Consider the following 24,585-nt stretch of genomic DNA (forward strand, 5'->3'; position numbering starts at 1 on the left):
AACTAGGTCTATACGGTGCCATTGAGAATGATACTCGAGGAATTTGCTTATAATACTGTTGCTATTACTTATTTTTTATATAATATGAGGGCAAACGAGCCTACGAGACTTCCAAAAAGAACAGTCATCGCAGGTCATGCACACCCATATTTAATAGGTGCGTTGGCGGCGGTGGTGAAATATACGAAATCTTTTTAAATTACTTCGCTTGTAACCTTTGTCCTACCAGTACTACATTAATTTCAATTTACATTACATTATAGGTTTATATAACTCAACATTTATATTTGTTAAGTCTATGTTTTTAACTCGATGAACTGTGGCACATCTGACTGCTTAATCTACAAGGATTTAGTGAAGGCGTGGGGGAGGGCAGGGTGATACCGGTTTCCAACTGGCGACTTTTAGTCCCTCGCTTTTAGTTAGAAATTACAAACAGCCCAACTAATTTAAAATCTGTAAAATAATAACTAAATAAAAACGCTCCGTTGAATACGCAAACATTTAAACATATCTCTGGATACATGCAAATGGTTTAACGCCTGCCATTTTTTGAATGCAAATACGTACATATACAAATGAACTGTGGATTTAAATTCTACTTTTGAAATTTGAATACACATTTGCTAGTACATTATGCACTTTTCAAAATTTCTATCTTGACCCTTGCTTTACGGATAATATACATATTTATAACATGTTTTATGCCTTGGTGCCGAGTGAAGTAGCGGCGCCTACTAGGAGTGAAGCGGGGGAGGGGGCAGCTTCGATCGATGATGCAATTAGATGTACTACTTTTACTTAGCGTCACCCACCCAGAGTTAGAATACTTAGATTGCTGGATCTGTTTGAACTTGCTTTGTTTGTAGTAACGCATTCGAAAATCTAAAGTTTCTGTTACGTTTTTTTTTGAAAAGTTACAATTCGATATTGAGCCATTAGTATTGGCAACATCTCTCATTTTCGGACGTTCATTTAAAATGACACTAGTAACAAACAGTTTCATTGTATTCTCACTTACTAAATATTACTTAAAATAAGTCTCACAATGACAAAAGATTTGTGCCCTGCTCGGGCCAGTCACGGGAGACGTTCAACTAAAACATTCAGCTTTAAATAAATAATATACACTTGTACATTTTGTAACAGCAAGGTGCAAATAAAATACATACTTGATTTTGTAATGAATTATTATTTAAACGAAACCGAATAAATAATTACTACAAGAGCTCGGCTTGGCCTCTTAATTATCTTAATATATGTACAACGGCGAAAAGAAATCGGGAAGACGCAACAGACTAGAGGCTGGAGACGAAGTGCCACTTGTCGACGTGCGGGGGCAGCGGCTGCGGCAGCGCAGCGGGCGGCGCGGCGGCGAGGGCGGCGGCGGCGGCCGAGCGCTCCACGCGGTGCGGGCTGTCCGGCGCCGTCACGTTCATCTTGCTGATGTCGTCCGCCGCGGCGGCGCCCGACACGAGCCCCCGCCAGAACTCGTGGGTCTCGTCGACCACGCGCCGCGCGAACGCCGCGTCTTTCGGCTCGGCGTCGAACGCGAACCGGTTCGGTGGCTTTCCGTCGGGCACCTTGTACGAACGGAACCACTCGACGGTCGCGCGCAGCAGTCCCGGGAACACGCGCTCGACGTCGGCGACGTCCTCGAGACGGTCGGCGTTCGGGTCCCGCGCGTCCACCGCGATGAGCTTCCAGTCCGTCTCGCCCTCGTCGATGAGCGCGAGCGTGCCGAGGATCTTGACCGCCACCACGTCGCCCCTGGCCGCGACCCGCTCGCCGATCTCTATCACGTCGATCGGGTCGTTGTCACCCCGCGCCTGCGTCCCCGGGTCCACGTGCTGCGGGTTCTCCCACGTCTGCGGCAGCGCGCCGTAGTTCCAGATGTATCCGTGGTGCGGGAACACGTTGCCGACGAACCGCAACGCGCCTTTCTTCACATCCTGTTTGATGGGGTTGAGGGGCTCGCCGAGGCTGATCTCCATCTTGGCATTGCTCCAGCGGGGCACCTCCACCACCATGTTGGCGAGCCTCTTTTCGGCGTCGGCCCACAAGGGTATGTCGTGCAGGGGTGAGATTGGCCCGTTCTCATCCTCTGGAAACCATGTTAAAAAATAAAAAATGTTACCAGCATGATTTCAGTTTACTTGCAAATTAATTTCAATGGAGAGGCAGTCAGACAGCAATCACTAGTTCTTGCTTGGCAACCAGATTGACAAATTAAGTGAAATAAATAAAAGGTCACAATTATGAATCATCTATACACAGAGATTATGATTAGATAGAAACAGCAATTACTGTTTTTTATCAGTAAAGTGATAAAAAACAGTAATTGCTGCTATTGCTTTAAATCAATTTAAAGATATATTTATTATTTTTTATAGAGATGGGATCTTATGGTTCAAAAGTTTGTGTCTATTTCTTATCTAGGACAGACACTAAGATGTAAAGTTGAAATGAATAGCTACACAACAGTTGTAACACAGATAACTATGAAAATCTATGACTATATATATGATCTACTCTCATGTGTCCTGTACTTTATTAAACAAATAGTTACAAGTGGTGGTTAATTAGTAAAGTCTCAATACATTTAGTATTGAGTCTTCTAATACAAATCACACTTCCTAGGTTGAAATCAATACTGAAATTGTAAAAAGTAGTTGAATTTAATTGTGCTAAACATTATGGACACCAACACCTTCAGCGGCATAACATACTAATAAAAATCAAATGTTTATGAAACAAATATTGAAAGTATATAATTCATCAAAAATTACTTAATAAAAATATGAAAGTAAAAAGTACTTAAGGAATGGCAAGTGGTGTGACAACAATACTCAAGTGATCAATTTATACTATCTGTTCACACTTGCCACTTAAGATTAGATTTAAGTGGAATTGTAAAAATGAAAAAAAAAACATGGGAACATAACCCAATCTGAAAGAGCTGCACAATAGAAAATTATTGCATTCTATTAATCAATATGCTAAAGATCCTGGTCACTATCTTTATTAGTCGTATAACATATGGCCTTTACGTTATTCCTTCGATCATCGCCTAGAAGGTAATCTACAACTTGATAATAACCATGGCGAAAATACTTACTAAAGTAGACCCTGTAGTCAGGCGAGTATGCGGATCCTCTTTCCTCGGCTATGAACATTTTGGGATTGATATGTCGAGCTGTTGCTGCTGTTGTAAACAAATTTTGCAGACTTTTAAAACAAATAGTCTTGTTCACCGGCTCCACTAACCGTCTTGCAACTGACAAACTCCGTGGAATTAAAACCGAAACACGCACGCATGTTAATGGCATCTTGACATTTGTCAAAAATGATTGTCATCTACATCATATCACTATAGATAACGTGTTGGTGTCCTTCTATCACTATAGATAAGATATGTCTACGCCATAAATATTATTTACCTGGAGGTCAAGCCATATTACTACCGAAGTATTCTACATACACGACGACTTTTATGTACAGGCCTAAAAACTTATCTGACCCGTTGATAGTGTCGCTAGAGTCGAACCTAGTAATGCCCTTAATTGAAAATTGGCGGGTGTTAGGGTAAATTTTTTTCGGTCCTATTCATAAAAACGAGATTCCTTAAAACATACTGACATCGATAAACTTCGATTGAAATATTCTGTGGTAGAAATTTTTCAAAGTAACCACAGATTGAATAAAGGAGTGTTTTAGAGGAATCGTGTTTTTATACATATGACCGTAAGTCTTTTAGCATGAAGGAAAAATAAACACAAATTTAAGAAATTATAGTTTAATATTATAATTGTGATCATTTAAACAATTTATAGGTCGAATTGCAGAAATTCCCGAACCTGAACCATAACAATCATCAGTTTCATCATCTGCAGAATCGGTACTTTCACTGTCTCTGTTCAAAGTTATGATAAACGGTTCATCTAAATATCCATCTTTTTAAAATTTTTTTACATGACCACATTATTTTTGCCATTCTTCTCCTGATATTGCATTAAATCCATTTGAGATTCATGGTGGCATTTCTAAATTGGTCTTTCCAATATTGTCATCAGCCACATGATGTTTCATAGTTCCAAATCATTTCTATGGCGTTAAAATCGCAATGATATTGGGCATTATCCACGACTGTGATTATCTCTTCGTATAAATTGGAAAGAAGTCTTTCGATTTCCCACTTTTCAAAGTTTTCTTTGTTCATCATGGTAATCTCCACTTTTCGTATTTGATTTAAATGTCAGTAAGGCATTCAGTACGAATCCTGTTTCTTCTTCAGCATAAACAATTATCCACCATCCAGATCATCACTTTGCCATGTGCGTCCAACAAAGTGTGCGAAGAATGAATGTCCAAATATATTATTATGATTGATTTTTGTTCGCTAAGTTCGTTGTTCTTAATTTTTTGGAGATATGTTGCATTTATGTCGTTGCGTTCAACGATTACTTTTCTGTTTGATTTTGAGTTTTAATGTAACGTTAAAAATTATATGGAAAACCAATTTTTCTCAATAATTTTCTGACTGTTTCGCGGCTTCTTTTGAAGTCAATTTCCTCTCGTACAAGGAGAAGTTTTTGAATAGATGGAATTACTTTCTTCATGGCGTAAAACTCATGAATTTTCCGTGTCATAACATCAAGGTCAAATTCTTTGCATCAGCATCTTATATTTCTGTAACTAATTTACGCACAAAGCGATCACCAACACCTGTAAAATAAGCAATACTATAATAATAAAATATAAATCATTGGGCATGGATAGATGAAATTAATATTACAAAATCTGGCAACACTAACCTATGGCGGCAGTTATTCGTTCATATTACTTTATAAAATGGTATTATTGAAGCTTGTAGACGTTTCTCATCCTTCACAAAGGCCAACACTTTTAAAATCAGGTTTCTCGCGTCGCTACTCAATGCTTTCCGCCATTTTTTCTATCCCTTTTATCACAAACTAAGTAAAAAACACACGGACACAAACAAAACACCTTTGAAATGACATACATACAGAATGATGTATTCAAGATGGTGACTTTAGTTCCTGTTTCCGCCACCGGGTCAGAAAGTTTGTGGGTCTGTACTTGTATTGTCGACGCTTCGTTCGCAGCAGAGTCAAGTCACAACTCTGCCGCAAAATCGACAGCGTACTCCGAGCACTTTTGCTAGCACTTTATTCCGTCATATTGTCCGCATTAAATGTAATCCTAATGTCAGTGTAATGATATTATTTAGGTTTGAAAATATATTTTTTTAATTGTTTCATTATTTTATTTCGCGTTTAGTTTCCCTAGCTTTTACTTGAAACTGGCATAAAGTTATAACTATTGCTATTATAATATAAAAAATAAAAAGTACACTGGTGCTGGTACTTAATACTTTTTTTTATTCTATTACTTAAAAATAGACTTAAGACTCTAACATACGCCGATGACTTTGAGGATTTGACCTCTACTACAAACAATAATTTCCTAACGCCATCTAGTCTAACAAAATAGTAAATATGCTTACAAAACTACGTGAATACGAAACCAATTATTAGCTAAATATAAAAATTTATAAATAAATATTGGGCTAGAAAAAATGGTGGCTGCCAATTATTTAACTAGTACATACATGATTTTTTTTACATGTTTAATTCGTTCTGAGGTTAAAACTTTTTAATGTCAGTATTGCTAAAATACCGAAACCGAGTCATCATCATCAGCTGACGATGGACTCTGAAGGTTGGTACTGGATCTCGAGGATGGTAAGCGTAGACATACCGTCATTGAGCTCGTTGTAATCAGCTCAGCGAAACGATACTAGAAATGTGACTATATGAACCTGATGATGGACTCCGAAGGTGAGTACTAGATCTCGAGGATGGTAAGCAGTAGACATACCGTCATTGAGCTCGTTGTAATCAGCTCAGCGAGACGATACAAGAAATGTGACTATATGAACCTGATGATGGACTCCGAAGGTGGGTACTGGGTCCCGAGGATGGTAAGCAGTAGACATACCGTCATTGAGCTCGTTGTAATCAGCTCAGCGAAACGATACGAGAAATGTGACTATATGAACCTAATAATGGACTCCGAAGGTGGATACTGAGTCTCGAGGATGGTAAGCAGTAGACATACCGTCATTGAGCTCGTTTTAATCAGCTCAGCAAGACGATACTAGAAATGTGACTATATGAACCTGATGATGGACTCCGAAGGTGGGTACTGGATCTCGAGGATGGTTAGCAGTAGACATACCGTCATTGAGCTCGTTGTAATCAGCTCAGCGAGACGATACGAGAAATCTGACTATATGAACCTGATAATGGACTCCGAAGGTGGGTACTGGACCCAGTACCCACTTTCAGATTCCATCAGGTATCAGGTTCAGCAACTTATTTTACTTTGTTGTATAAGTTGCACTTGAAACTTGACAACTCTAAATTTGAGTTTTGTTTGGGTAGGTACTTATATACATATACTTATAACATACAATAATTGCCGAAGTTCATGTCCTCGCCTCACTTGATATTTCCTTTTATATTTTGACATTTCTAAAAAATCCGCGGGTAAAAACTAAAATAAGCAAATATTTAATTATTATTGGCTCCGAAACACCAGCGTAGTCCTCCCGTCGCAAAGCGTTGAGGTGGACTGAAGACAGGCCGCATGCAGGGCTCGCGGGTGTAAAATTGCCGGGGGAAGCCTATTGCGCTTGAGTTTATTTACCTTTTATTACTTTCCATGCCCAGGAAACGAATTAATACAATTTTTTTTATCAAAATAATAATATATGCTATATCTAATAATACGTGTAAGATTAAAATAAATCGCATTAACCGTTTTGGAGCGAATTTGTAATTTATGTCTAATCTACGGTTCAATTGCAAATTTTTTTTTTTTTTGGGAAATTGGTATAGCTTTTATCTTTTTTGGTTTTATCAATCGATACAGTAGGCTTAAACCCACAATATTTTTTTCAAATGCATATGAGCGACAGTTCTTCCAACAATTTAATTTAAACTAGGGCTAGTTGACCGATTTGAACACTGTTCAAGCCTTAACTTGGCATATTGCAGTTTATTGTCAATTAAAGTTTTTAATAACCAACCAATGTTGGTAATTCCTAAAGGACTTCAATTTAAACTTCTCATTCATTTACAATATTATAATTAACATCTTTTTATTATTTAATAAATACTTTAAAAAAAAACATAATTATATATACATAGTCAACATTTATTAGTAACCAAACACACACAGGAACACAAAGTTACAATAATCAAAGAAAAAAAATAAAAAAGAATGAAGGTAACAATTGTTTAAAGAATAAGGTACGTACGTTTTAAGTGTGTAATGCGTGTGTGCTGTGGTCTTAATTCGCCCTGGCCCAACATAAGCTGAGGAAAACATCAGGTTACCATTACTTGGTATTATTGTTCATTCGATTTATATTTTCATCATTGAATATTATTATTCAACGTTCATAAAGCGTACATCCACTTGATTTGATAAATTTATATCAATATTATATCATTAACTTCCAATGTATTTACAAGTAAATATTTAAAATCTTCTAATTAACTTATCTAGTCCACTGCTTTCACATCTGAAATGTATTTACTATCGTTTTACAAAATGATTATAAGCAATACACTGGTATAAAATTTACAACACACAAGTATCTTTGAATTACTTATAAGTTACATAATATGCACTAAAAAAAATTCAAGATCCATTTCGATGACTTGCATACAATATTATAAATATTATCAATAAAATATATACAAAACAACTAGGATGTGCGAATTTCAAAAAACTATAAGGTATACCATTAGATAGTAACATACATTTATTAGTGATACATTTATTGATGTGTAGGTATGCCACTGCTGTATATATCGTGCGCAGATATTTGGGTTTAGTCCCCAGCTGACCTTCGCGGTTTTTTTTTTTTTTTTTTTTTTTTTTTTTTTTTTTTTTACTTTAGCAAAAGTAAGCCAACTGTTTATTGAAATTATACGCTTAACTGACTAGAACTTTAATGTTGTTCTAATATTTTGGGGTCTTGATAATAGATGGCGCCAGCAGAGAAATAAATTTAGTCCAAACGCGATATTGTTACATGGCACAAACGACATAAGTCGTCGATGATTATTTATTACGTCTTCGACGGTTAGGTTAGGTTAGGTTAGGTTAGGTTAGGTTAGGTTAGGTTAGGTTAGGTTTTTTTTTTTTTTTTTTTTTTTTTTTTTTTTTTTTTTTTTTTTTTTTTTTTTTTTTTTCACCTAATAGGCCTACCTTCCCCGGCTACTTTATCGCCGGGGGCGTTGTCTAAGCTACCCATCCGTCCTTTCTCACATTCATCCTCTAAATAATTGAAAACACAGCTTTAATTTTTATTAGGTTTTGTACAAATAATTTCAATTTCAACTTTCTTAAAATATTACTTTACAATATTCCAACTTATCTAATTTTCTTTCCATACCTATCCTGAGACGTGGCCCGCGAGGCGGGCAGCTTTCACTTATCCGTGAGTATCCTTATGATACCCATTAGCAAGTGGGCGCCGGCCGCCTCGCGGTCCCCGCCCCTCCCTTACTTCCATTAAATTTGGCGGTTCTTTTTATTATTTTTAAGCAAAATTCCTCCAGTTGCGATCTGTAACAGGCTAGCATGCCGGGCAGTCCTTCAAGACTGACCACCATGCCTGTCATCTGTTCCAGGTCGCATCTGGAGGAGGCAAAAATGGGGCACTCTATAAGTAGATGCGGGATGGTTTGTTGCACCCCGCTGTCACACTCGCATTCAGCTGTCTCTTTTAATTTGAAACGGCACAGGTACTCGGCAAAAGGCCCGTGGCCTGTGAGTATCTGTGCCATCTCAGGACTGAATCTCGCTACTCTCAGTTGCTTATGAGCGCTCGCAACATCTTTTAGAAAAATCTTTGTTATTCCGCCCGTAGTCCCTTCTCTGTATCGTTTGTCCCATTCTTCTATTGTTTTCCGTCTTACTTCTTTCCTTATGTACGACAGCGGGTACTCTACGTGGACTGCTTTGACCTTAGAGGTCTCCGCAGCGGCCCTCGCGAGTTCGTCCGCCCTCTCGTTCCCCTCCGTGCCGACGTGCGCTTTCACCCAGTGGAGTCTTATGTTTTGGCCCTTTTTTCGGCTCTCCACCAGGTGGCTGCGGATCTCGACTACTCGGGGGTTCCGAGAGCGTCCGCCCGCGATGGCCTCGAGCGAGGACCTCGAGTCGCTGCAGATGTTCACGTCAGTACCCGCTGCCGTCGCCTCCCTAACTGCACCGACGAGAGCCGCTAGCTCTGCTTGATACACGGTGCAGTAAGGGGCCATCTTTATCTTCTTCCATTTTCGTTCTCTACCTCCCTCCCATTTCGTCCAAGCCGCTCCGACTCCCTTCTCTGTCTTGCTCCCGTCTGTGTATATGGCCGCTATGTTTTCGTTTTGTATTTGGCCAGGGTCAATTGTGATGGCGAAGCTTATATCTGGTCTTTCCGCAGGATGGGGTTGTTCTATCGCAGGTACGGCACGCTCAATCCGGTCTCCTTCGCGTATAAACGGGGATGACCCCCTTCTGGCCTCAAACATCGCGGCGGCTTCTTCCACCCTGAGGTCGAGGGGCAGTATCCCCGCCAGTAGCGTCGCGGAATTTAGCGATGCCGTCCTGTATGTTTTTGCGATCTTCTGTCCGAAGGCCCGTTGCACCGTCTCCAGTTTTTTCTTTGTGCACATTTTCTTTACTGTCGGTGCCCAGGCTGCCGACGCGTATGTTACCGTCGGCTCAATGACGGCTTGGTACACCTGGAGTACCATGTCTCCCGTCATTCCCCATTCCAGCTTCGCCATTCTCGATACTTTTTTATATATTTCTGCCGCTTTTCTGGTGACATTATGCACATGCTTGTTGAACGTGAGCCCTCCGTCTATTGTCAGTCCCAGCAGTTTTATTTCTTTCTCTATGGCTATGTCTTGTCCGTTCATCCTTATTATTGGGGTATCGAACTTCAATCTTCGCGTCAGGACCATTGCCTTGGTTTTTTGTGGCGCGAAGTTGAGCTTGTTCTCGATACCCCACTTTCTCACGTACTCGAGGGCTACGTTTGCTCGTTGCGCGATCGAGTGCGTGTCTGTTCCACTGAACAGCAGCACCACGTCGTCTGCGAATGCCTGTGCATAAGTCCCGTCCTCTTCCAGTTCGACCAGTAGTGGGTCGAGCAGGATGTTCCAGAAGGTGGGGCCGCTAATCGAGCCCTGAATGCATCCCTTTTCCGGTCGCCTCACATGCTCTCTGTTTGCGTAGCGTACCACCACCTTCCTGCCTTTAAAATAGTCCTCCACTACTAGTCTCAATTTCTTGGGACAGTCTTTCTTTGATAGTTGGTACTTGATAGCTGGCCACCATGCGTTGTCGAAAGCCCCCTCGATATCTAGCGACACCATCAACACTATCTCTTTGTTTTCTATATGGCTTCTCGCTTTCGTCAGGATATCGTAAAGGGCATCCTCCGTGCTCTTTCCTGGCATAAATCCATACTGCCTCCTGCTCATCTTGGGGAGTAGGCTGTGTCTAATTCTGTTGATCATTACCTTCTCTAGTATCTTCCCCATGACTGGCAATAGGCCTATTGGACGGTAGGATTTGGCGGCCGTATAGTCCTCCTTCCCTGGCTTCCTCAGTACCACTATCGTGCATTCCTTCCATAGATCAGGGAAGCATCCCACTTCGAGGCATTTATTAAAGATGGCCAGGGGAACCTCCGGATTCGCCGTGATAGCTGCGCAGCAGATATCCGCAGTGAGTCCGTCGGCACCCGGGGCCTTCCTCGGGTTGAAGCTTCGAGCAGTGCTGATGAGCTCCGCCATTGTGATTGGCACTTCATCAGCGCTGCTTCCCCGTAGGCTGCTAGTCATTTCCTCAACCGTTTTCCTTATTCTTTGGTGGATGTCATCATCCATCTCACAATTGTCAGGCGGGAAGAATTTCTGTGCCAGCAGCTGCACCGATTCTTCGGAGTTCAACGAAATGCCCTTCTCTATTAGCGTGGTGTCTTCCCTGATCCCTTCCGCCTTTCTTATTACTTTGTACATTCTGTCCCATAAGCTCTCCCCTTCTTGCTTCGTGCACGGTTAGGTTAGGTTAGGTTAGGTTAGGTTAGGTTAGGTTAGGTTAGGTTAGGTTAGGTTAGGTTAGGTTAGGTTAGGTTAGGTTAGGTTAGGTTAGGTTAGGTTAGGTTAGGTTAGGTTAGGTTAGGTTAGGTTTTTTTTTTTTTTTTTTTTTTTTTTTTTTTTTTTTTTTTTTTTTTTTTTTTTCACCTAATAGGCCTACCTTCCCCGGCTACTTTATCGCCGGGGGCGTTGTCTAAGCTACCCATCCGTCCTTTCTCACATTCATCCTCTAAATAATTGAAAACACAGCTTTAATTTTTATTAGGTTTTGTACAAATAATTTCAATTTCAACTTTCTTAAAATATTACTTTACAATGTTCCAACTTATCTAATTTTCTTTCCATATCTATCCTGAGACGTGGCCCGCGAGGCGGGCAGCTTTCACTTATCCGTGAGTATCCTTATGATACCCATTAGCAAGTGGGCGCCGGCCGCCTCGCGGTCCCCGCCCCTCCCTTACTTCCATTAAATTTGGCGGTTCTCTTTATTATTTTTATGCAAAATTCCTCCAGGTGCGATCTGTAACAGGCTAGCATGTCGGGCAGTCCTTCAAGACAGACCACCATGCCTGTCATCTGTTCCAGGTCGCATCTGGAGGAGGCAAAAATGGGGCACTCTATAAGTAAATGCGGGATGGTTTGTTCCACCCCGCTGTCGCACTCGCATTCTGGTGTTTCTTTTAATTTGAAGCGGCACAGGTACTCGGCAAAAGGCCCGTGGCCTGTGAGTATCTGTGCCATTTCAGGGCTAAATCTCGCTTCTTTCAGTTGTTTATAAGCGCTCGCAACATTTTTCAGAAAAATCTTTGTTATTCCGCCCGTAGTCCCTTCTCTATATCGTTTGTCCCATACTTCTATCGTTTTCCGTCTTACTTCTTTCCTTATGAACGATAGCGGGTACTCTACGTGGACTGCTTTGACCTTAGAGGTCTCCGCAGCGGCCCTCGCGAGTTCGTCCGCCCTCTCGTTCCCCTCCGTGCCGACGTGCGCTTTCACCCAGTGGAGTCTTATGTTTTGGCCCTTTTTTCGGCTCTCCACCAGGTGGCTGCGGATCTCGACTACTCGGGGGTTCCGAGAGCGTCCGCCCGCGATGGCCTCGAGCGAGGACCTCGAGTCGCTGCAGATGTTCACGTCAGTACCCGCTGCCGTCGCCTCCCTTACTGCACCGACGAGAGCCGCTAGCTCTGCTTGATACACGGTGCAGTAAGGGGCCATCTTTATCTTCTTCCATTTTCGTTCTCTACCTCCCTCCCATTTCGTCCAAGCCGCTCCGACTCCCTTCTCTGTCTTGCTCCCGTCTGTGTATATGGCCGCTATGTTTTCGTTTTGTATTTGGCCAGGGTCAGTTGTGATGGCGAAGCTTATATCTGGTCTTTCCGCAGGATGGGGTTGTTCTATCGCAGGTACGGCACGCTCAATCCGGTCTCCTTCGCGTATAAACGGGGATGACCCCCTTCTGGCCTCAAACATCGCGGCGGCTTCTTCCACCCTGAGGTCGAGGGGCAGTATCCCCGCCAGTAGCGTCGCGGAATTTAGCGATGCCGTCCTGTATGTTTTTGCGATCTTCTGTCCGAAGGCCCGTTGCACCGTCTCCAGTTTTTTCTTTGTGCACATTTTCTTTACTGTCGGTGCCCAGGCTGCCGACGCGTATGTTACCGTCGGCTCAATGACGGCTTGGTACACCTGGAGTACCATGTCTCCCGTCATTCCCCATTCCAGCTTCGCCATTCTAGATACTTTTTTATATATTTCTGCCGCTTTTCTGGTGACATTATGCACATGCTTGTTGAACGTGAGCCCTCCGTCTATTGTCAGTCCCAGCAGTTTTATTTCTTTCTCTATGGCTATGTCTTGTCCGTTCATCCTTATTATTGGGGTATCGAACTTCAATCTTCGCGTCAGGACCATTGCCTTGGTTTTTTGTGGCGCGAAGTTGAGCTTGTTCTCGATACCCCACTTTCTCACGTACTCGAGGGCTACGTTTGCTCGTTGCGCGATCGAGTGCGTGTCTGTTCCACTGAACAGCAGCACCACGTCGTCTGCGAATGCCTGTGCATAAGTCCCGTCCTCTTCCAGTTCGACCAGTAGTGGGTCGAGCAGGATGTTCCAGAAGGTGGGGCCGCTAATCGAGCCCTGAATGCATCCCTTTTCAGGTCGCCTCACATGCTCTCTGTTTGCGTAGCGTACCACCACCTTCCTGCCTTTAAAATAGTCCTCCACTACTAGTCTCAATTTCTTGGGACAGTTTTTCTTTGATAGTTGGTACTTGATAGCTGGCCACCATGCGTTGTCGAAAGCCCCCTCGATATCTAGCGACACCATCAACACTATCTCTTTGTTTTCTATATGGCTTCTCGCTTTCGTCAGGATATCGTAAAGGGCATCCTCCGTGCTCTTTCCTGGCATAAATCCATACTGCCTCCTGCTCATCTTGGGGAGTAGGCTGTGTCTAATTCTATTGATCATTACCTTCTCTAGTATCTTCCCCATGACTGGCAATAGGCCTATTGGACGGTAGGATTTGGCGGCCGTATAGTCCTCCTTCCCTGGCTTCCTCAGTACCACTATCGTGCATTCCTTCCATAGATCAGGGAAGCATCCCACTTCGAGGCATTTATTAAAGATGGCCAGGGGAACCTCCGGATTCGCCGTGATAGCTGCGCAGCAGATATCCGCAGTGAGTCCGTCGGCACCCGGGGCCTTCCTCGGGTTGAAGCTTCGAGCAGTGCTGATGAGCTCCGCCATTGTGATTGGCACTTCATCAGCGCTGCTTCCCCGTAGGCTGCTAGTCATTTCCTCAACCGTTTTCCTTATTCTTTGGTGGATGTCATCATCCATCTCACAATTGTCAGGCGGGAAGAATTTCTGTGCCAGCAGCTGCACCGATTCTTCGGAGTTCAACGAAATGCCCTTCTCTATTAGCGTGGTGTCTTCCCTGATCCCTTCAGCCTTTCTTATTACTTTGTACATTCTGTCCCATAAGCTCTCCCCTTCTTGCTTCGTGCACAATTTCTTCCACCCTTCCTTTTGAGCCCTTTCGATCTCTTCTTCGTACATCTTTTTTGCCTCCAGGTAGGCAGTTACTACGCACTCTCTCCTCCTTGGGGCTGCGTATGAGATCCTTTTCTTTTTCCTTACCATGTCCTTCTTAAGGGCCTCTATTTCCTTGTTCCACCAGGGTGGTTCGAAGCTTTTCTTTCTTTGTTTCAGTTTGGGGATATGCTTCTCGGCGGCTTTTATAATTATGTTTGTATATTCCGTTGCTGCGTTGTTGACCCTGGCCTTGGTGTCCAGTTCTTTTATCGTTCCTTTGTCTAAACCTTGTTGTGTCAATTCCGTTTTTATTTTCTCTTTAAAATCCTCCCAGTCTGCGTTTTTTGTTTTGTATTTGCGGGTCGTCTTCGGTAGGGTGTGCGTTTGGGGTTTTTGAAGGGCTGTAGTCATAAATATTGTGTTGTGATCCGAACTGGTAATTGATGTATCAACCCACCATTTCGTTACCTTGCTGAGGAGAGCCGTTGTACATACTGTGATGTCGACTGTACTCGTGTATCTACGGCCCCCTCTAACGGTGTCGAAGGTGGGTGTGTTTCCACAATTTAAGATGCTCAGCCCCTCTTCATCAAGGAACCCTCGTAGTTCCTTTCCTCTTGTGTCTTCGTTCCGGCTCCCCCACCACTCACTCCATGCGTTCACGTCCCCTCCAATCAATACCATCTTGGTTTTTAACTTTTTCGTGAAGCTTCTTAACTGTACGAGGTATGGTTCGATGGGTTCATCGCCTTCGAAGTACACTGATATTACCCCTAGTTCCCACTTGTCCGTTCTCAGGACGGCGGCCACTATGTTTTCGGTAGTGAGTGATTTGTCTTGTGAGACCTCGATGTGTTCATCGAAAACAAGTACCGCCGCCTTCACCGGTTTCTTCCCTGTGGGAACGCACTGCACTACTCTGTACATAGGGCTTTCTGCCATCTGTTTATTGGCCCCTGTGTACGGTTCCTGGAGTAGTGCTATCTTTACCTTCCTACCCCCCGCTTCCTTTATAAACTCCTGGTTCGCGATTCTCTTCCTTCCGAGGTTCGCCTGTGCCAGGAGAAAGCCGGTGTTTATGTTGGAGCCCTCGGCTTTTTTAGCAGTACGCGTAACTCAGCCTCGCTGCCCTGTCCCATCCCTGCCGGGTTGGGCAGCTCTGGCTGAAGGCTCCGTGCTCTGCGTCTCTTCCTTTCATTGCTTTACAGTTAACGCAGCTGGGAGGCTTTCCTTCCCCGAGGATCTGGCAATCGGCCCTCATGTGGGCTCCTCCACAGTGACTGCACACCTCTGTATCTTTTTTACAGTTCCTGCGGGTATGTCCATATCCCAGACACATTGTGCATTGGACCAGAGGGGATTGGTCCTCTACCCAAACCCTCTGCAGGTCCACGTGTATCCTGCCAGCCGATGTCAGGGCTTGCCAGAGTTTAGGCGTGACCTGCAGGACCACGTGGCTCTCCAGAGGGTTTCTTGCCTTCCTTCTATACTTTTCTACTATTGTCAGCTCTCTTTCCTCTAGGTGCGCAGTCACGTGTTTGTTCTGGTTCTTTAGGGCCCGGGCAATATCCTCGGTGGTGTTGCAGGTCAGTAGGTTTTTGATCTTAATAAGCGGGTTTTTGTTGGAGGTCTCCTTGACCTCCATTTCTGTGCCCAGTTTTTCTTTAAGTTTTCTTCTCTCTTCCTCTGTCCTGCAACCCACCACAACCTTCCCATCTCTTGCTTTTCTTATTTTTTGCACTTGCCAACCTTCCTCCTTCGCGTTTAGCAAGTGCCGGATGTTCTGCACCGTTTCCTCTGCCGTGTCGGTCGCGTTCTTCGGCGCCACCACGACAGAGTGCAGTGCAGGTTTTTGCCCCGGGCCTTCTGTGTCGTTTTTGCCCTGACCGAGATTTACTTTCGTCGCTTCGGCGTACGATTTCATACTTGCAGCCCAGTTGTTCTGCCTCTCCATGTCCTTATTTTCCTTCTCCTCAAACTCTTTCCTTATCTCGGTCAGGACCCATTCATCTTTCTTTTTTGCCAGATCCTCTATTCCTTTCCTACATTTCTCCAGCCTACTATTTTCTGTTTCCAATCTTTCAATTTGTCTGTTTAGCTTATCATATATATTTTCTTCCATGTCTTTTTCGTTTCTTGTTTTAGTTGTTATTCTTGCTGGGCCTCCCGCCAACTCCTCCTCGGCTTCTTTTACCATTTGGTACAGCCGCTTTACAGCTGACTGTACCCCTGTTTTTATTTCGGTTTTTATGTTTCGGGACTCTGCCAAGTGCGCCATTGCCTTTAGGTAACAATTTTTTGCCTCTTTTTCCCTGGCTTGAGCGGGAGCAGGAGACTTACCCGCTCCCCTCCCCCCTGCCAGAGGTTCTTCTTGTGCTGCCCTAGGGGCCTGGCTGGAGGCCTCCTCCCACTTATCTATACTGCGCCTGATGGCAGGTGCCGTTTTTGGTGGAGTGCGTATACCCAACATTTTGCCTATTAGGATTGTCAGATGAATTTAATAAGTTAAAAGACTTAGCCTAAGGTCTACTCCCAATAGGGTAGTAGCCGTGTCAATTTTAATAATATTTTGTTTTAAAGAATAATTAATCTTAAAACTATACTTAATCTAAGGCTACTCCCAATAGGGTAGTAGCCGTGTCAATTTTAATAATATTTTTATTTACAATAAATTGTCTTATATCTATACTTAATCTAAGGCCTACTCCCAATAGGGTAGTAGACAAGTCAATAAATAATTTACAAATAATTTACAAACAATGAATATTCTTAATTATTAATTTTTTATGAATTATTGTCAATTAAATTATTATAAATTCCTAAACTTATTCTAATGGCTGTCCCAAAAGGGTGGCAGCCGTCAATTTTTATATCCTAACTTATTCTAAGGTCTACCCCCAAAAGGGTGGTAGCCGTGTCAGAACACTTATATCTAAAAGGGGTTTCCAAAAGGAGAACCCCTGTCACTTATCCTAGAGTCGCAGTCGGTTTTTTAAAAAACAAAATTTTTTCCGACTCTATGTAGAGCCGTCTCTACAATTTCGTTGCGGGGATATAATTTATAAGTTTCTAAAAATAAAAAGCGTTTTTTGAGTGAAAAACTCGAGAGCGGAGGGAGAGGGGGGAGTTAGGGGGGGAGAAATCCAAATTTAAAAAATTTTTTATTTTATATATAAAATTTACTACGCCGAAAAAGGCTTGTATACTTCGTATACAAGACCGCTGTTAAAAATCCCGAAAAGTCCACCGTTTCTGAGATACGGGCTTTTTAATTTTTCCGATTTTCACAAATTTTGTCTATTTTTCGGGATTTTTTCAAATTTCGAATTTTAAAATTTAAAAAATGTCTTTATATGAGTCGAGGCTGTGCAGTCAAAGCCGGTATATGGATAGTATATCCATATACCGGGGTGACGTTAAAATTGCCCTATCTCCTACCGTTCCCGAGTTATTCCCTATTTTATGTTGTGGGTCTTCCCGTCGGTTTTTCTCCGCAGCCGCTGACTCGATCTCGACGATTTAAACGGCTGCTAGCTGCACTCGACGTGAGCTTCTCAACGATGTATAGCACGTCCTCAATATCCCTCGGGATCCCAAACCACGTTACACGTGGTTTTGGTGTTTTTTCTCTTTAACTTTTTTATTTTTAGCCGGAAAAATCCGATCGACCCCTCAAAAGATTCGTCTTCTTGAATGTTATCTATATATGATTTTTAATTTGGGGGTCGTCGCTTTGGTTTTTGCGTAATATGCTCTTAATTGATTTTTAAATAGGTTATTTTAGTTTTTTAACTTTTAAAATTTTTCCCCAAGTCCAATTTTTTAGAGCGATACACCAGTCTCTTCGTCTTTTTAAGCTGCGTTTTTTGGTGTATCGCACTTATGGGGGAAAGCTCAATTTCGGTCACCAGTTGTCACGCCCCTTTTTTGTTTTTCCCTTATATCTCCCTTATTTGTAGGGGTAAAAATCTGGGACTAACCTTATTTAATGCGGCTTAATGAGGCGCATTTAGTGGTTCCAAAATATATAGTGGTTATAGATCTAAATCGCGCGGCGCACGCACTTTTACACTAAAATTTTTGCACTTTTTGTGTTTTTTCACTGTTTTGTCACTTTTTCTTCACTTTTTACTTAACAATGTTTATATTTTCGGATTCGTCGTCGCGAGACGCGTACAATGATATACGGCACTGCCCGATCCGCGACAAAAAACCTATTTTTAAGATTTTTTAACTACGGAGCGATATGTTCCGTGACCGTTTTGAGCGGCGGTTCGACTGCGACTTCGTTAGGTTAGGTTAGGTTAGGTTAGGTTAGGTTAGGTTAGGTTAGGTTAGGTTAGGTTAGGTTAGGTTAGGTTAGGTTAGGTTAGGTTAGGTTAGGTTAGGTTAGGTTAGGTTAGGTTAGGTTAAGGGCCTCATAGCCTAGCGGTCTTTGTATGTGGCCGCTATGGTGAGGGGTACTGGGTTCGATTCCCGGTTCGAGGATAAGTTTTCAATTTATCCTCGGCCTTTGGTAGGGTTGTACGGTACCGGGCGAGTGCTTAAACCGTACATGGTGGGCACGGTTGAATTTCTATAGTATGCAGTGGGCAACTATGGAAAGGAGACTGTGTAGGTTTAGAACGTAGCAATACGTTCTAGGCCGAGAGTGGTAATTACAAGTGGTCAAGTAATTCAACATTCTTTTTTAAGGGCCTCATAGCCTAGCGGTCTTTGTATGTGGCCGCTGTGGTGAGGGGTACTGGGTTCGATTCCCGGTTCGAGGATAAGTTTTCAATTTATCCTCGGCCTTTGGTAGGGTTGTACGGTACCGGGCGAGTGCTTAAACCGTACATGGTGGGCACGGTTGAATTTCTATAGAATGCAGTGGGCAACTATAGAAAGGATACTGTGTAGGTTTAGAACGTAGCAATACGTTCTAGGCCGAGAGTGGTAATTACAAGTGGTCAAGTAATTCAACATTCTTTTAAGGGCCTCATAGCCTAGCGGTCTTTGTATGTGGCCGCTGTGGTGAGGGGTACTGGGTTCGATTCCCGGTTCGAGGATAAGTTTTCAATTTATCCTCGGCCTTTGGTAGGGTTGTACGGTACCGGGCGAGTGCTTAAACCGTACATGGTGGGCACGGTTGAATTTCTATAGTATGCAGTGGGCAACTATGGAAAGGAAACTGTGTAGGTTTAGAACGTAGCAATACGTTCTAGGCCGAGAGTGGTAATTACAAGTGGTCAAGTAATTCAACATTCTTTTTAAGGGCCTCATAGCCTAGCGGTCTTTGTATGTGGCCGCTGTGGTGAGGGGTACTGGGTTCGATTCCCGGTTCGAGGATAAGTTTTCAATTTATCCTCGGCCTTTGGTAGGGTTGTACGGTACCGGGCGAGTGCTTAAACCGTACATGGTGGGCACGGTTGAATTTCTATAGTATGCAGTGGGCAACTATGGAAAGGAAACTGTGTAGGTTTAGAACGTAGCAATACGTTCTAGGCCGAGAGTGGTAATTACAGTGGTCAAGTAATTCAACATTCTTTTACAATTTATCCTCGGCCTTTGGTAGGGTTGTACGGTACCGGGCGAGTGCTTAAACCGTACATGGTGGGCACGGTTGAATTTCTATAGTATGCAGTGGGCAACTATGGAAAGGAGACTGTGTAGGTTTAGAACGTAGCAATACGTTCTAGGCCGAGAGTGGTAATTACAAGTGGTCTAGTAATTCAACATTCTTTTTAAGGGCCTCATAGCCTAGCGGTCTTTGTATGTGGCCGCTGTGGTGAGGGGTACTGGGTTCGATTCCCGGTTCGAGGATAAGTTTTCAATTTATCCTCGGCCTTTGGTAGGGTTGTACGGTACCGGGCGAGTGCTTAAACCGTACATGGTGGGCACGGTTGAATTTCTATAGTATGCAGTGGGCAACTATGGAAAGGAAACTGTGTAGGTTTAGAACGTAGCAATACGTTCTAGGCCGAGAGTGGTAATTACAAGTGGTCAAGTAATTCAACATTCTTTTTAAGGGCCTCATAGCCTAGCGGTCTTTGTATGTGGCCGCTGTGGTGAGGGGTACTGGGTTCGATTCCCGGTTCGAGGATAAGTTTTCAATTTATCCTCGGCCTTTGGTAGGGTTGTACGGTACCGGGCGAGTGCTTAAACCGTACATGGTGGGCACGGTTGAATTTCTATAGTATGCAGTGGGCAACTATGGAAAGGAAACTGTGTAGGTTTAGAACGTAGCAATACGTTCTAGGCCGAGAGTGGTAATTACAAGTGGTCAAGTAATTCAACATTCTTTTTAAGGGCCTCATAGCCTAGCGGTCTTTGTATGTGGCCGCTGTGGTGAGGGGTACTGGGTTCGATTCCCGGTTCGAGGATAAGTTTTCAATTTATCCTCGGCCTTTGGTAGGGTTGTACGGTACCGGGCGAGTGCTTAAACCGTACATGGTGGGCACGGTTGAATTTCTATAGTATGCAGTGGGCAACTATGGAAAGGAAACTGTGTAGGTTTAGAACGTAGCAATACGTTCTAGGCCGAGAGTGGTAATTACAAGTGGTCAAGTAATTCAACATTCTTTTTGGAGTACGCGTTGAGCCTTCATAGCGACAACAGTGACTGTTTGCGCTCCGCGTTCTGAAAATCTTTTGAGGGTCTTTCCGGTGTCGGAGAATACTGTGAGGTGCATCAAAACAACCGCACAAGTGTGCTGCGTGTTTTGACATATATGTGATATTTATATATTAAATACTTTTTAATATATAATAGAAAAGAAGTGTGGGAAATTGACCCGGTGTTTTTTGTGTTTTTATGTTGTTTTTGTCGCGACGACATATTAATTTTTCATTGTGTTTGTGTTGTGTGGATTGTCCTGCATATGTGAGTACTTTTAATTTAAAAATCGGCTCACAGAGTTGGCCGGAAATATTTTTCAAAAAGTGGAGGCGGTTTTTTAACCACAACATTTTGGCGGGAGGTTTAATCACAAATTGAGGACTACCATCGTCTCCGCCGTGATCAGGCGGTTCGATTGAATACCTCATAAATGAGATTGGGAGAAAGAGGAAGGAATTATTGACCTTAGCATCTTTTTAGCTACATAAAATAAGACGCCATCTTGTTATTGACAAGGTGCAAAGGGCGGCATTGTGTGGCGCCGGTCGTCTGGCGGCGGTCTGACGTCATACGATTTATCGAGCGGGCGTTTCAAGTTTTCCGAAGTGGATAGAGACAATATTGTTCTTAGTTTTAATTTTTGTATATAATTTAATTTAAGTTTAGATTTAAGTTAGAATTAAGACTGTACTATAGTATTATCTCTGTTCATAAATATATTTATTATTTATTTATATATTTTGTGGGAGTACTTTTTGTATATTTCGCAAAATGCGAAAGAGGCGGGTTAAGCCGCAGGCCTCGGACAGCGAGGAAGAAGAAATGTCCAGGGCTGGCTCAAAAGAGCGGAGAAAGCGGTCCTTCTTTAAAAACCCTACTAGGGATGGGGACGAGGATGTGTCTCCTCCTCCTAAAGGTAAGCCGCCAAAGAAAGCGGCTGCCCATAAGGAAGGAATTAAGGAGGCGGAGGAAGAGTTGCGTGCTCTCGAGGCTCGCTCTCTTCATGGAGGTGAAGATAGTGGTGCTGGAGGCCACCAGCCAGACGGGGCCTCGACAAGTACAGGTCGGGCCCCGGACGGGCCCCCGTCATCATGGGAGGACTACGAGGACGATGTGGTCCTCCTGGGGGTGCCTGAAATAAAGGAGAGGTCGGTTTCCCGAGTCCGCAAAATCCTAGAGATTGCGGCGAAATCGGGAAACCTAAAAGGGACGTACGTCCGCGACCTGAAGGTCGCGGCCAAGGAAATTGGAGAGATCGTGGAGGATCTAGCTGATAGGTGTCTGGGGGGGGAAGAGGGCAGACGTCTTCAAAGAGACAATAATCGTCTGAGGGCCCAGGTCAAGGAGCTGGGCCTGGAGCTTGCCGCCCTCAGACGCGAGTTCAACGAGCGCACTGCGCTATTTGCACAATCAAAGGGGGACAACAGGGATCCCGTCTCGGTGGATAGTCCCATCACGCCGGATGCTCTCCGTCAAATGATGGAGGGTCTATTAGACGGGATCAAGGAGAGCCTGATGGGGGAGTTGATGAGGGCTGTGGGGGGCATGCTTGATGCGAAGTTGGCGGGGATTGGGGACAGGCTGCTCCCTGATCCTGTGTTACGCCCCCCGCTGATGGCATTAGCCCGAGGCCCCCATGGGGCCTCCAAGGGCTCCTTAGGGGGTGAGGCCCAGGTGGCCTCAAATTGTCCGGGGCCACAGGGCAAGAGAGCCCACAGTGGTCCCGCAGGAGTTGGGGTCCAGAGCTCAGAAGAAAATGTCCCGGGAAATGGAGGGGTCTCTTCAGAGATGCCTCCAGCGGGTCCCAGCTGGGCGACAGTGACCGGCAAGAAGAAGAAGAAGAGTAAGGGCAAGAAGAAGTCGGACAGTCTTCCAGCTGCACCGGCTCCTCCTACCAAGGGTGGGGTAGGTCTCCCGGCAAGGCAGCCGGCGGCTATGGAGAAGCCTGTTGGGGTGCGGTCTTCCCTTGCTCCGCCGACAACTGCTGCAGTGGTTTTAACACTGCTGCAGGGAGCGGTGGAGCGGGGGGTTACCTACGCTTCTGCTCTGTCCAAGGCAAGGCAGGCCATCAGTCTGCCTGACTTGGGGATCGAGCGTATAAGCATCCGAGTAACGGCTACCGGAGCTCGGATGCTGGAGGTGCCCGGAGAAGGTAGGGAGGAGAAGGCTAACCGCCTAGCTGAAAAACTGAGGGTGGTTCTGTCGGAAGAGGCCTCGGTGGGGAGGCCCGTCAAGTGTGCGGACCTCCGCATCCGGGACCTTGATGACAGCATCACCGAGGGGAATGTTGTGGAGGCGGTGGCTGCCATGGGGGAGTGCCCAGTGGCGGCAATTAAACCAGGGAAAATAATGAGGCATGGGGGCCGGGGTTTGGGGGAGATGTTCCTCCTATGTCCGGTTGCCTCCGCCAATAAGATCAAGAGTGGGAGGCTCCTCATTGGGTGGAGTTCTTGTCGAGTGGAAATCCAGGAGCACCGCCCTTTGAGGTGCTTTAAGTGTCAACAGCTGGGTCATGTGCGCGCAACATGCGACTCAGCGGTGGACCTGGCGGAGGCTTGCCACCGATGTGGGGTTGCGGGCCATAAGGCTAATGAATGCAGCTCGAAAGAGCTGCATTGTTTGGTCTGTGCGGCGGCCGGGAAGGCAGCGAACCACAAGATGGCGGGAAGGGCCTGCAACCCTCCAAGGCAAGGGAGGGCCCCGCATGCCCCTAAAGCGTCCGGCACCGTGGTGGAGAACGTTCCCATGGAGGTTGGTGTGGAGGTGTCAAACAAATAAAATGTCTGACAACCTCACTAGCCTCCTCCAGGGGAACCTAAGGCGCTCCGCTGCGGCTCAGGACTTGTTCCTGCAGTCGATGGCGGAGTGGGGTGTGATGGCGGCCGTTGTCACAGAGCCCTATTACGTGTCGCGGCAGAATTCGTGGGTGGGGGACCTTCGAGGTGATGCGGCTGTCATTGCTCGGCCTCATGGACCTCCTCTCTCTCTAAGAGAGAGGGGTTCCGGTTTTGTCCTGGCTGATTGGGGGGACTGGACGCTTGTTGGAGCGTATTTTTCGCCCAATGAGCGTCTGAGCCACTTCGAGGACTTCCTGGACGCCATGGGGCTGGCCGTGCAGAGGGCTCTTCCGCGCCCCCTTATCCTCATGGGAGACCTTAATGCGCGGTCTTCCACTTGGGGTGATAGGGTGTCGTGTCGGAGGGGTCCGGTTTTGGAGGAGTGGGCGGCGGAGCTGGGCCTCGTTTTCCTAAATGAGGGAACCGAGCCCACCTGTGTCCGTCCGCAGGGCAGTTCAAGGGTGGACGTGACCCTAGCTTCTGCGGCAGCGGCCCGTGCGACGACGGCGTGGAGCGTGCTGGACGAAGTGGAGACCCTATCGGATCATCGATATATCCGGATGTGGGTCTCTACCTCGATGAGGTGGGCAGTGCGGGGGCAGACTTCCCAGAACAGCTTCCCCCGTTGGGCGATTCGGCGACTTGACCGTCAGGTTGCGGAGGAGGTGGCCATTGTGGAGGGGTGGTGTGCGCCTGCTGGTACTGGGGATGTAGACGAAGGGGTCGGTAGACTGAGTCAAAGTCTCCGGAGGGTGTCGAATGCGGCGATGCCCAAATGGAGACCGCCGAAGGGGAGAAGAGCTGTCTACTGGTGGACGTCGCATATTGGAAATCTTCGGGGCGAATGTAGCGAGGCGAGAAGGGCCTGCTACAGGAGTCGCCGGAGGAGGGGAGATAGTCCCGATGTTACGGAGGGTCTTCGCTT

General features: G+C 44.9%; 1 protein-coding gene across 1 annotated transcript; it reads right to left on the bottom strand.

Moving 5' to 3' along the window:
• Window positions 1-1,172: 1,172 nt before the first annotated feature.
• Window positions 1,173-3,344, bottom strand: LOC110998825 (inorganic pyrophosphatase). The gene is made up of 2 exons (XM_022267616.2): window positions 3,119-3,344; window positions 1,173-2,104 (listed from the first exon to the last, which is right to left on the bottom strand). The coding sequence occupies exons 1-2, from the start codon at window positions 3,327-3,329 to the stop codon at window positions 1,299-1,301; spliced, it is 1,017 nt and encodes a 338-aa protein (XP_022123308.1). The 5' UTR covers window positions 3,330-3,344; the 3' UTR covers window positions 1,173-1,298.
• Window positions 3,345-24,585: the final 21,241 nt, after the last annotated feature.

The sequence above is a fragment of the Pieris rapae genome, chromosome 7 (assembly GCF_905147795.1).
Source record: "Pieris rapae chromosome 7, ilPieRapa1.1, whole genome shotgun sequence".
NCBI lineage: Eukaryota > Metazoa > Arthropoda > Insecta > Lepidoptera > Pieridae > Pieris > Pieris rapae.